Here is a 12,151-nt window from a genome sequence, read left to right on the forward strand (position 1 = left end):
AGCTAAAGGGAAGAGGTATGGCCACCAAAAGGGCTTCCGTATCTACATTATTCAAGTAATTTCCTCATGAGCATATTGGCATCAGCTGGTCACAGGGACAGAGCTGACATTAATGAGCAACTACATGGAGGATGTCAATAACAAGTGTCTGCTGGGTGTTTTTTCTTGGGCTTTTTTCAGGCAGTACCAACTGCATTTCAGGAGATCTAGGATCACTGTCACGGGATGGTGGAAGATCAAAGTCTACTAAGCTCAGCCACAATGTTGCAAATATTGTCTTCAATGGATTTCTTGTAATGGAATCTTCTCCTTAGTTTTTCAGTCACTAAAATGGGTTATCAAGTCTATCACAAAATTAGTATCATCTATTTAAAAATTTAACCAACCTCTTTTGAAAAATGTGGGAAGGTGGGTGGAATAGGGAAAAGCATTTTAATTCTATTCGCAATTACACCAGTCTATTTTTTTTTTATTGCCACAGACTCTGCAATAGAGTCCCTCTCTCCCTAAATTTAGCCTGAGCTTAATAATGGCCTTATTGCACACATTTTGAAATCTCTCTCATCCATGGGAGAAAGACTTAGAATCCAAAGTTGTTGTTTTATTATTAAAATAAAATTACACTGCTGTGGAAGTGACTGCCCTGCAGGTGGCTTCGGGTGGGCTGCATAAAGCTTACATTTGTAAACCAAACTGTGACTGTGCTACAGAAGAAACGTGAGTTTGTTGCAAAAAAATATTTGTCCAAATAGACTAAAATAATAAAATAAAACCCCCAAGTCCCAATGAAACTTTCATTTTTCTGTATAACTGTGGGTGGCTTCATGGAATAGTGGCCAGGGATCACAGATCAGGAATGAAGGGAGCAGCAATGTTCCGGTATCTAGTTTCTCCAATTAGTCTTGCTTCATGTGCACTATTGCAACAGTTTAATTTTTATTCCTACACTCTAGTATTTGCACGTTTAAAAACATATCCTCTGGTTTGTTCTCCTGCATGTTTTCAGCATGTGAATTAAAATGAGTTTTCTTGGTCTCGTTAAGTGTAACAGACCTCTCTGACTACCAGAGGACAACTATTACAAACAAAAGCCAGTTATCCACTTGATTTTAGGAAACTGATTTGTGTATGTGAATGTGTGTGCACACACACATTCACATACACACTTATTTAAACCAAGAGACAGAAAAAAGGCACCAAAAGAGGGAGCCTTATTTCTAAGTTATAAGGGTAACAGCAAGTTGTATTTTTTGGATTTGGGTGAAGTATCACCAAGGCAGGAATAGGAGGTATCAAGAAATTTCAGGAGAACTAGCTGATATTTATGCATCTAGCACTGTGCCTGGTTGTCTTCTGACAGTGGTAGGATAGGGGACCATATAGCATGGGCAGGGGGGTTGAGGGTGAGGAGAAAAGCTTTGCTATCAGACAGAGGCTGCCAGTCCTTACGGGACTGGGCTGAGAACAACAAGGTGCAGTAAGAGGAATCAGAATAGAAAGAAAAGCATTTCTTCTCCCAGGGTCATGCCAAATTCTGCTCCATCCCCAATTCCAGGCCTGCCATCATTTCTTCATGCCCCTTCTCAGCCACTTTCTCAGTGACTCCAAGGCCACAGTCCCCACCTGGCTGATGCCCCTACACAGCACTCTCTCCCTCTGCCTGCAGCCTATGCTTTTCAGTGGGTCTGTGGGTTACAATTCCCCTTCTTTGCACCTGGTGATTCTCCCTATTATATCAACAGCCCAGAAAGCCACCCCAAGTGCTACAGGTAAGCCAGGCCAAATGAGAATAGCCAATGTTAACATGTTCTGCGATGGCATGTTGTTGGGAGTGGGCCAATATTAATGTGATGAGGCAGCTTAATGCAACTCCCCTTCGCAAGTGCGAGGGAGAAAGAGTGGAGGATCCAATCAGCAGCTGCATCACAGAGTTGGTGTTTGAATGATCTTTCCACCATGTGATCAGTTCTAGCATGCTTAAACAGTTTCCACTGGCATGCAGAAGGATCAGCTGCTCTTAGTATCTTACCCTCATCCCTTCAAATCGTGACAAGGCTCTTAAGGGTCTCAAAGCTCTTAGGGTCCTAAGGGACTTTATGGCACCTAGTTCCGAGTAGCCCAGGGCATTAGCTATAAGGCTGACTAAAGAGACCTACACAGAAACAGAAGAGAAAAACAAAAAAGGAAATAAAAACAAAACAAAAAAATAAAAAAAGGAAAAAGAAAAAAACAAAAACAGAGGTTCCAGAGTGTTAGAATAAAGCCCCTAGCACTGATTAAACAGATTGGGCCCCTCCCCCCCAGGTAGAGGAAGTGGGTAACACCAGCTGCCTACTTCAACTTGACTCAAAGGACCTGGAAGGAAAGGTGGTTGAGAGGCAGAAGAAAAAACACAAAGGGAAGAGAAAATTGAGAAAAGGCAGTAGAACATATACATACACGTTGGAAAAGGGAAGAGGCTAAAGGGAGAGGGAGAAAGTGAGGAAGTTCCATTGGAAGGAGAGGAGCCTGAACAGATGACAAGAACCTTACCCTCGCCCTTTACAGTCTGCAGGTCCCAGAAGTTCCCATTAAATTAAGCCAGACAAACTTAATGGTACCTATGGAAAAGAATACAGATAAATACACACACTCCACACAAGCTGCCCCCTCCTCAGCTCATTCACCATTGGATTTCCAACAGGGACAAGCTCCCTTATTCCTGGTTGACAAGAAAGCAATTGTTTGAGGATTTGATGAATTACTACATCAACAAATAAAACATACTCGATAAGTACCACAGCTGACTTTGCAGTTCCCAAGAAGAACCAAATGAGGAAGCTCCTTGACAGAATTTTGGCTCCATGAGAACTTGCTTAAGTAATTCTTCTATCTCTTGCTTTTAACTAAAATAATCCTTGCATATTTTAACTATAACCATGACCCCATCATGAACTTGAAAACTTGGGTGGGTCTGGACAGGTGAATCCATACTTTTCCTTCTAACTACCATTCTTTCCCTCTAAAACAGCCCCAAATGAGTGGGGCCTCAGGTCTATGACTTCCAGGACATTCTTCTGTGATCACTCTTATCATTAGAATAACAGCTGGAAAGGATCTCAGAATACTGTTTTCTTTCATTTTGTAGATGAGGAGACTGAGACCTATACACAAGAATCTGTTAAGTGTCACCTCGGCAGTCTGGAGTCAGGATTAAAGACCCACACTGTCTGACTCCCAGGCCAGTCAGTGCTCTCTCTTTCATGGGCAGGTCACCTCCCTAATCAGAAGGTTACATGGTAATATCCCAATAGGATTATCAGTGTCTGAACCATCAAGAGTTGAATATATTGCCACTGGGTGAAGTCGGTCGGTCTCCAGGCCTAGATTCACAGTCAAACGCTTTCCTGCTCTTTCAGAGGCACACTTAACCTCATTCTACAAGAGCTCTCAGGGCGGTTACCACAATGATCCCTTAACACTGGATGCTAACAACACCTAGGGCTGCCTAGGCCTGACCTGAGAGATATACGAAGCTCTTCAGAGAGTACCAGACCTGAAAATATCTTTAGCTGATAAAATCCTAGACCGTCTGGGCTCTGGGTTTCTTAGAATATTCTTTCTCTTACGCTGTATCACAAATCCTGGGATAGGTTAAGAAGTTCCCATCAACAGTTCTTAAATTTCTTCTACTGGGAAGTGGTAGCTGCAGATCTGCTCAGCCTAAACTCTTGATATTTTAAGGCAAATTTGGGCGGGGAGGGAAAGAAACAACCCACAACTCAGTTTCATGTGCTGCTCTTTTTATCTCTATCAGAGCGCTTTAGTTCTTTAATTCTGTATTTCTGAACTGCATAGAACTTTTTTTTTTTTAATGAAGACATTAATAATTAAGTGGCAGGGCTGTCGGGGGGCAGAAGTGGAGGGGTGCTGATCTGGAGAGGGTCAGGGATGATGAGCAGGCTCAAAGTTTTCAGTTTTAAAAAGGGGTGTGAACCCTCATCTATGCATATACTCATAGTTCATCAGAGTAGTATCTTCTCTGGAGTCCTAGGCAGTGTCCAAAGCAAATGTGGAACTAGATTCTGTCCTATTAGGGCACCAGTGCTCTTTAAAAAGTCGACAGTCCGGAGTTCAATCTTGGCCTGAAACAAGGGCCTCAGAAACCTCATCTAGATGACGCTAGCATCAACCAATCATTTTCCTCTCAACCTATCATTATTAGTAAGATCTATATGGAGGTGTCTCTTGCCCAGTATTGCCAAATGTAGCCAGCTCTTAACCTCAAATATTCTAAAACTGCCAGATTCTTAGTGAGACCTTCTAAGCTATCCTACCCCAAATAAGGACCTGGATTCAAAAGACCCCTGAGTCAGTTTCATCCTATGAAACTATGCCAGGTAAAGACTGCAAAATCTTAAGCCTAATAGGGCTCAAGTGGCTACAGGTGCCATACAAGGCAAGGAGATCCAGCTCTTCAGGGTGGGTGGTTCATCAGATAACAAATAGGCCGAAGATGAGGAGAACGGTGGAGGAGATGCGAGGCCAACTCAGAGGTTGCTGTGGGCCAGCTGGCTCTAAGTGTTGCTGAGTGGTAATCTGCCGGTCAACTGATCAATCTGGCTGAGCTCTCCCAAGGCACAGCCCATAAGGATCCTATCTGGGTTACGTATTAGCAGGGCTATGCTCTCTTGTAATACTGAGTCTCCGTGTTACGCCCTCACTGGATACTCAGAATACTGCTTAAAGCATACTTTATGGAAATAATCAAACCGAAAACAAAACTTTTATTTTTTTTTTTAAAACAAAACAAAAAAGAAGTAAAAATTCAGGGACTCTATTGCTGCAGGCATGGCAAAAAAGGGGAAGACGTGGGGTGACTTTTTCAAAATGATGTGGAAATTTTCAGAGTGTATTTCCATTAGTCTGAATTCAGGATGAGGTGAGTGGTATCTGAAAGTTCCCATCCCTAGAAACTGTATTTGTTGGCTTACTCCAGGATATGACGGGGTAAATTTCCTTGAGGAAAAGATGACAAAGTTCTTTTATAGGCCAAGATCTTCAGTGCAGCCAAGGATCTAAGCAAAACATAATGTGTCGCCTGGTTAGGAACTCATATGACTTATGAAGAGAATTAACCTTGGAAGTTGTCTGGATTATCCCTATGATTCTAAGAAGTACCATCAGCAGCTATTAAGGGGCAACAAGGAAGAATAAAAATCCACTAGGGAAGCAAATATAGTGATGAGTAACAGATTCAGACACTAAGTCACCAGCTGATGAAATGGGAGGGGGAGAACCTTAGGGAGATAGCATGCTAAATTAGGACCTAACATTCACACCTGCTGGATGTTCTAAAATACCAAAGGAACTTCTACTCAAACAGACAGCAAAGACTGATAGTTACAGCTGTTCAGGTGAAAGTCCAAGACATGTTTTCATCTACAAATCAAAAGTGGCAACCAATGTGATGGACAACCACAGAAGTTGGGGCTGTCACCACACAGCACACTCTGCTTTCACACTGTGGCTAACTGTGTATATGCTTCATCTTTTCAAGCCCTTAGAGAGAAATGCTGATGCCTTATACTCTCTGTATTTCCTGCAACACCTGGCACGGGGCTTTCTGTGTTGTGGGTGCTCAGTAAATATCTGGTAAGTGAAGAATAAAAGAGCTATAACGTTTGAGACAAGAAGTCGATAAAGGGAGGTTTCTGGGAGCTCATTAATCCCGGAATGCTAGATTACCACACTCCTAGAATCAGGCCAGAGTTGCCTTCCAAGCTAGTGCAAGCTTCCCAGGGGCCAGGACCATGCCTCTGTAACTCTCTATGGCTTCCGGGACAATTCTACACAGAGAATGGCATTCAATTTATACTGTTTACTAAATACTGGTAGAAGACAGAGGCGTTCTCAGGTGCCACTGTTAGGCCTCATGGTAATGTAATAATTCAGGGACTCCCAACGGCTGGAGGGATTTATGGATTACTGTCAGTTGGCTACATGCCTGTATTAAGCTTCTTTTTATCGCCCTGCCACCTAGTGTAAGAAGTGACAAAAAATGTTTACTAAATAGTGATGTGTAGGAATTTAATGCTTTTAGCATATATTTGGGTACTGGAGGAATGTGGGATATCTGGTCAATACCCTTGAATTCTTGGGCTGCTCACCCTAGAGAGAAGAGGAAGAGAATGGTTCAGGTTAGGGTAGACGGCAGAGAAAAAGGTCACGGTGGGGTGGATTTGTTCCAAGTCCGTTTCTCTAGCTAGGCATTTGGGAATGGAGTAGTGGAGATGTCTAAGTTCTCTTAAGGTGCAGAAGATTGGGGGGGGTCTTCTAGGACCCCACTGGTGTGCCATGTGACTCTAAGTGGTCCTGAGGAGTTAGAGTGAAATGAAGACTGTGCACTTCCCCTGTTCTCTAGGAAGAGAGCTGGCCCAGTCTCACTTCAGTTCTCTGGGCCTTATCCCAAGCCCATTCCTTATGTTTTAGAGGTCAAGCTTTTCACCTGTGGGACGTAGAGGTCCTTCCGTCAAGGTATCAACAGTTGCTCATGGGAGTACTGAAACCTCTTGCTAGGGTCTCATGGGGGCACCCTCTGGGGCCATACCTTTAGTTCACATTGAGGGCCTCCCCACCCCATTCAGACATTTTCCAAAGACCCGCTTTCTGAAATAGGGGATGCAAATAGGAGGGCAGTGATAGCTCTTGGAAGGAGTCATTAGTCATGCAAGCTGCAGACCCTATATTGGGAAAGGAACGCATTTACAGAGCAGAAGTCATTACTTGTGCAGAGCACTGGGCTCTTGATACCTAAAAGAGATATTTCCATTCTGCTCTACCCAGATACCAGAGGCACTCTATAGTTAGTTCACAATACAGTCAATAAACTTATATTCCAAATGTACCAATCCAGCTTCCAAACACTTCACTTCCTTGGCACTTCTCAGCCCTCAGCAGGAAGGGAATTCTCCATAGGCCCTGGTCCTGCAATTCCCACACACCCTTTCTTTAAAATGCTGATTTGGCTGGAAGAAAAAAGCTATAGTTATTACACAGAATAAGAGACCAGTCATCACTGTTAGTAAAGTCAACAAGGAACAAGTGCTCGTGGGTGAGAAATAGTTATAGATGATGCCGCTTTCAACCTGAAAAATAACATGAGTGTTAACGGCCACCAAGTCTCAGAGATGGTCTTGGAACCTGGAAGAAAGGATTGTCTCAAGTTTGATCATCACCGTGGAAGACTGTAGTATGTGGGAAGAGGAAGACTTTTAAAATACTACTTTCTTAAAGTGACAAAGGTCAGGTCTTTTAAACTTTATTTTGGTATGAAAAGCCCTCCCGCTTTCCCTGATTAATTGATTTGCTCAGCTGAGCCTGGTACCAGGACCTGAGTTAGGTGGAAGTATCCATGGGTATGATCAGCAAAAGAGTCCACACAGACCCATCACCACCTCCCTCCCAGCAGCACTCGCTGCACTCTCTCACTCCCCTTTCTGGCAGCAGAAAGGGGACACCCAGCTGGTTTTAGGCAAGAACCTTCCTGCTTCCAGCCTTATAACAAGGGGCTTTAATGTCCAATGATTCCACTTCCCATTCCTAATTTCTGAATCTTCTAAGCCAAACCCACCAGAGTAGAGTTGGTTGTTTAGTCTCTGGAGCAAATGCAGGGTCTTCAGTGCTCCCCTTCCCCAAATTAAGAACTGAGTGCTCTGAAAGGAGCTTTACCCAAACTGAACCTACATATACATCTTATCCTATAACCTGGGTCTCAGGCTACTCTAGCCGTTAGAGGAAGAAATATCCCTGTTTCTGTTTTCATGCTAAAGGGGGTGGGAAGTAGAAAGCAGGACACGTACAGCCACAATGAGGAAGTCCAGCCAGCACCAGGCATTGGTGAAGAACTTGACGAAGCCATAGGCTGTCCACTTAAGTAACATTTCCAGGATGAAGATGTAGGTGAAGACTTTGTCAGCATATTCCAGGATGGTACGAATGGTCTTTCTCTGCTCAATGTAGATGTCCTCAAAGGCCTGAAAGAGAAGCAGCAGCTGCCTATAGTGCCTAAAACCAAGCAAGCAATACTGGGAGCACTGCCATTCTCAGGCAGCCCCTCCTCCATGGGGCTGGCCTATCATAACGTCCTGTCTCTTTCACTTTACCCTCCTGCTGCATTTTTTTTTTAACAGTTTTATTGCAATATGATTCATATATAATTCACCCAGTTAAAGTCAGTGGTTTTTAGTGTATTCAGATATTTTAGTAAATATTCAGTGCATCCGTCACCACAATCAACTTTAGAACATTTACACTATCCTGAAAATGCAACAGCTGTCATTCCCCTGTCCTCCCACCTCCCCTAGCCTTAGGCAAGTACTAATTTACTTTCTGTCTCTAGAGAACTGCTTGTTTTGGACATTTCATATAAATGGAATCATGCAGTGTGTGGTCCTTTGTGACTGGCTTCTCTCACTCAACATGATGTTTTCAAAGTTCACCCACATTGTAGCATAAATCAGTACTTCATTTTTCATGGCTGAGTAGCCATTGTACGGATGTACTGTACCGTATTTGTTTAACCTTCATCACTTGCTGGACATTTGTGTTGTTCCTAGTTTTGTGAATAATGTTGCTATGAACACTTGTGTACAAGTTTGTGGATCTATGCTTTCATTTGTCTTGAGTCCACACCTAGGAGCAGAATTGCTGGGTCATATGGTAATACTATGTTTAACCATTTGGGGAATAGCCAAATTGTTTTCCAAGGTGGCTGCATCATTTTCCATTCCCACAAGAAGAAGAAAGGTTTAGCTTTTTCCACATCCTCAGCAACACTATAAATGTTCTTCATGTAACAAAACCTTCCCTCCTCTCAAGCCCGTGACAGCACAGATCTGGGTGGAGGGTCACAGGGGTGGGGGATGCTCAGAAATTCTCAGTACTACTTTCTTTCTCTGGTATTCCTGAATGAGGACATTTCCCGATAGGAAGGGATGGGCATTCCTAGTTGCAGAGTGATAGACTGCACAGGTGTGGTGCTTAGGAGGGGAATTCCTAAGGCTTGAGACTAAAAATGTGGAGGTGAAAGGAAGTCCCCTGTCAAGCAATGCGAGGTACCCTCTCTGGACAGTTCTGGAAGGAAGGACAGCACTTGGCTGCAGGCAGCCTCATCTTCCAAAATGGAGGTACATGAACATCAGATGCACCAGTTTCATCACTGGGCAGCGGGGCGCAGAGGTCATAGGTGCCACAGTTCTTCTCAGGGTCTTGGGACAAATATGTCTCCTCTGCTCAGTAAAAAAAGCAGTAGCTTCCACATCAGGTTTCCCCTAACTCCATTCTTGGAAATCCAGTCTATAACCCAAGATATGTGAGATGTCCAAGACTGATCTTCATGTCACTGGGGGCTCTAATGCCCCTCCTCTTAAGTCTCATAACCACATTCTAGTCTTTCCTTGGACATGTTAACTGTGTCTTCACAGCTATTCTTAAATTTCATGCCTATTGTTATACAGGGTCTTCATGTACTGAGCCAAGTATGTCCTGTTTATTTATTATGACAAGTAAAAATTGTCCAAGGTGAACATTAAAGAAAGTTCAAAACTTCTAGCTTCACTGCTGCTTTTATTCTTCTTGGCAGAGATAGGAAACAGCAGACTCAAAGGATGGGCATGCTCTCTGTTATTTTAGGGTTTTGTTTGTTAGATGTGAAGAATAATTTTGGCACCAATAATAAAGTACCCTTCCTTAATCGCTCACCTTAGTCCGATCTTCCCTTTTCTCTACAACAGAAACCATGCTTTCACCTTGGGCGCCTCCACAGCACCTCAGTGAAGTGCTGAGTGAATGCCTGTTGACGCGACAAATGACCCAGGGGCAGGCAGGACAATCTGGCTCCCCTCTGCTCAGGTCAATAGCTACCGTGCCACCTCTTGTGCCTCCTGCTTTAATCCTGACACCTTCCTGCATAAGCCTTTCCCTGAGTTCCCACAGTCCTCTCAGGAAAACCATCCTGTGTCCTTGGGCTCCCCTTTACTAAACATTACTGCTTTTCTCAGCTTCTCCTAGTCTTTCACCTCACAAGCCAGTGAAACCTCTCAAGTCACTGTTGTTGGGATCTGAATTTTGGTTTTCTTCCTTGGTATTTTTTTTTGCTTCTAGGTTAAGCTTTGATTCCACATCTATCTGAATGTGGAATCCTTCTTTAAAGACATTTCAGAATTCTGCATCCTTCACCTGTTGCTTAATTAAAAGAGGAAAATGTATAGAGCCTCTAGTCCCTGTTGCCCTTAAACCTACTCAACTAGCAAACAGCTCCCTCATATCAGACTCTGTCCAGGTCTCCTCGGTTATAATCCAGCTAAAAAACAAATGCAAACGCCAAGATAATTAGCCTTGACAGGGGAGGAGCCCATGTGTCCAGTACCCTGTGTGCCTCTCTGACTAATGAGAGGCACTTACAACAATGTGAAATAAGTCCCTTTGTACTAGAGGCCTGACATTTCTAATCTCTAAAGATTTGCTAATCGTATGGGTTCTTGGAATCTAGCGAAGTGTGAAGGGAGAGTAGGTGGGGGAACATTACTTCCCCCTCACCTTGGTAAAACTGAAAAGTAAATAAGGGATTTTTGGGTGGTAAGTGAGAAGAGGAAGATCATTTTAGGGAGTTGCTTAGAATGGGGCAAACCAGGGAGTGAAGATACTTGGTAATCTGTGTGCTCATCCTGTTGAGAAGGGGGTCTTAGGCTTGAGAGGCATCATGCTGAGCCTAAAGAAGATCAGGATGTGGACAAGTGTGAACTCCAGTCCCAAAGACTCGAAACACCAGCCCAAAGCTCTTTAATAGACCATTATCCATGGGGCCAGAGCCAATCTGTGTTTTCAGAGAAATTGGGCTTGGGCCCCATCCAGTCTTTTCCTACTAGTTCCTATAAACCCTTTCCCAGCCAATCCCTCTTCATATTCTCCCCTGGGCCTCACCAGGGCGCCACTGCTGAGCAGGATCATGAAGATGATGAAGGTCTCAAACCAATTGTGTTCCACGATAAGGAAGCAGGTTTTCCGTAGGATCCACCACGACTTGCCTAGCCCTTCCTCAATGTTGACCTGGCAGCACTTGAATCGCTGGACACAACCTGGCACCAGTGGGAGAGGAGGTCAGACCGTGGCGAGCGTGCCCCACCCAGACCTGCCCTCTCCTCCATCTCCCAGGCCCCACCAGGTGCTGCCCCACAACACAGCCAGGAGTACAGTGGCTGAATCAGAATGTCTGATTCAGACATGGAGAGGGTGGCAGGGTTGAGGCTCGGCTGCAAGGCTAACAGGGCAAGGCCCTCTGGAGTTGGGAAGATCTCCTACAAAGAAGCAGTGAGAGCGGGGAGAAAGGGGGAGTCAGGAAGCAGGCATAGCCATGACAGACTAGGCCTTTTAAAACAGAAGTCTTTGGGCTGATGCCAAGAGAAAATGGACAAAGGCAAGTTTGAGAACAGAAACTTCTCACAGGTCAGAATCAAAGAGGGGAAATAACAACAACGTCTCCCAACGTGGTGGAGTGGGGAACACAGTTCTTGAAGCTGGCCGCTGAACCCCTCCTCCTGTCATCGAGCCATCCCCGACAGAGGTCTGTCTGCAAGCAGTGCCAGTGCCACAAGCACATCCCCTCTCCCTGCTCCCTTTCACCTTCCGTGAAGCAGGCGTCTGGATCCAAGTATTCCTCTGGCTGTTCCACGGGGACCTCTTCTACTTCTGGCTTGATATCGATGGTGCTTCCCTCAGACGAGCTGGTATCATCCAGTTTCTAGATACACAAGGAAAAGGGACAGAAAGTACCCGCAGTAGCATATCTACTCCAAACTGATAACTGTACCTCTAACAGGGATGATGTGCCAGTTATAATTCTTCTTACAACTCACCATCATCTGATTCATGGTGGGCAAATAATTACCACAGGGCCTTCAAAACTTCTCTCAGGAGGGGAGTATAACATTAAAACCCACTCACAGATGACACTGACCCACCTTAAACTAAATGTGGCTATAGGTTGATCTCGGGGATAGAGCTGAGATAGATCAATGGCAGGCAAGTACCTGAAGGTTTACTCCAGCCCTGACTTAAAAAACCCACTGCCGTTGAGAGGATCCAAAAAGAGATGGAGAGTGGATCCAATTAA

General features: G+C 44.3%; 1 protein-coding gene across 2 annotated transcripts in view; it reads right to left on the reverse strand.

Moving 5' to 3' along the window:
* Positions 1 to 12,151, reverse strand: part of SCN8A (sodium voltage-gated channel alpha subunit 8) — a 158,906-nt gene that overhangs the window by 30,949 nt on the left and 115,806 nt on the right. For both annotated transcript variants that reach the window (XM_010596698.3, XM_023556559.2), the window contains 4 exons: positions 11,662 to 11,779; positions 10,963 to 11,117; positions 7,842 to 8,015; positions 2,030 to 2,152 (listed from right to left, as the gene is read on the reverse strand). In XM_010596698.3, the coding sequence (XP_010595000.1) occupies positions 2,030 to 2,152; positions 7,842 to 8,015; positions 10,963 to 11,117; positions 11,662 to 11,779 (570 nt within the window). The remainder of the gene's footprint in view (positions 1 to 2,029; positions 2,153 to 7,841; positions 8,016 to 10,962; positions 11,118 to 11,661; positions 11,780 to 12,151) is intronic.

The sequence above is a fragment of the Loxodonta africana genome, chromosome 4 (genome assembly GCF_030014295.1).
Source record: "Loxodonta africana isolate mLoxAfr1 chromosome 4, mLoxAfr1.hap2, whole genome shotgun sequence".
Taxonomy (NCBI): domain Eukaryota; kingdom Metazoa; phylum Chordata; class Mammalia; order Proboscidea; family Elephantidae; genus Loxodonta; species Loxodonta africana.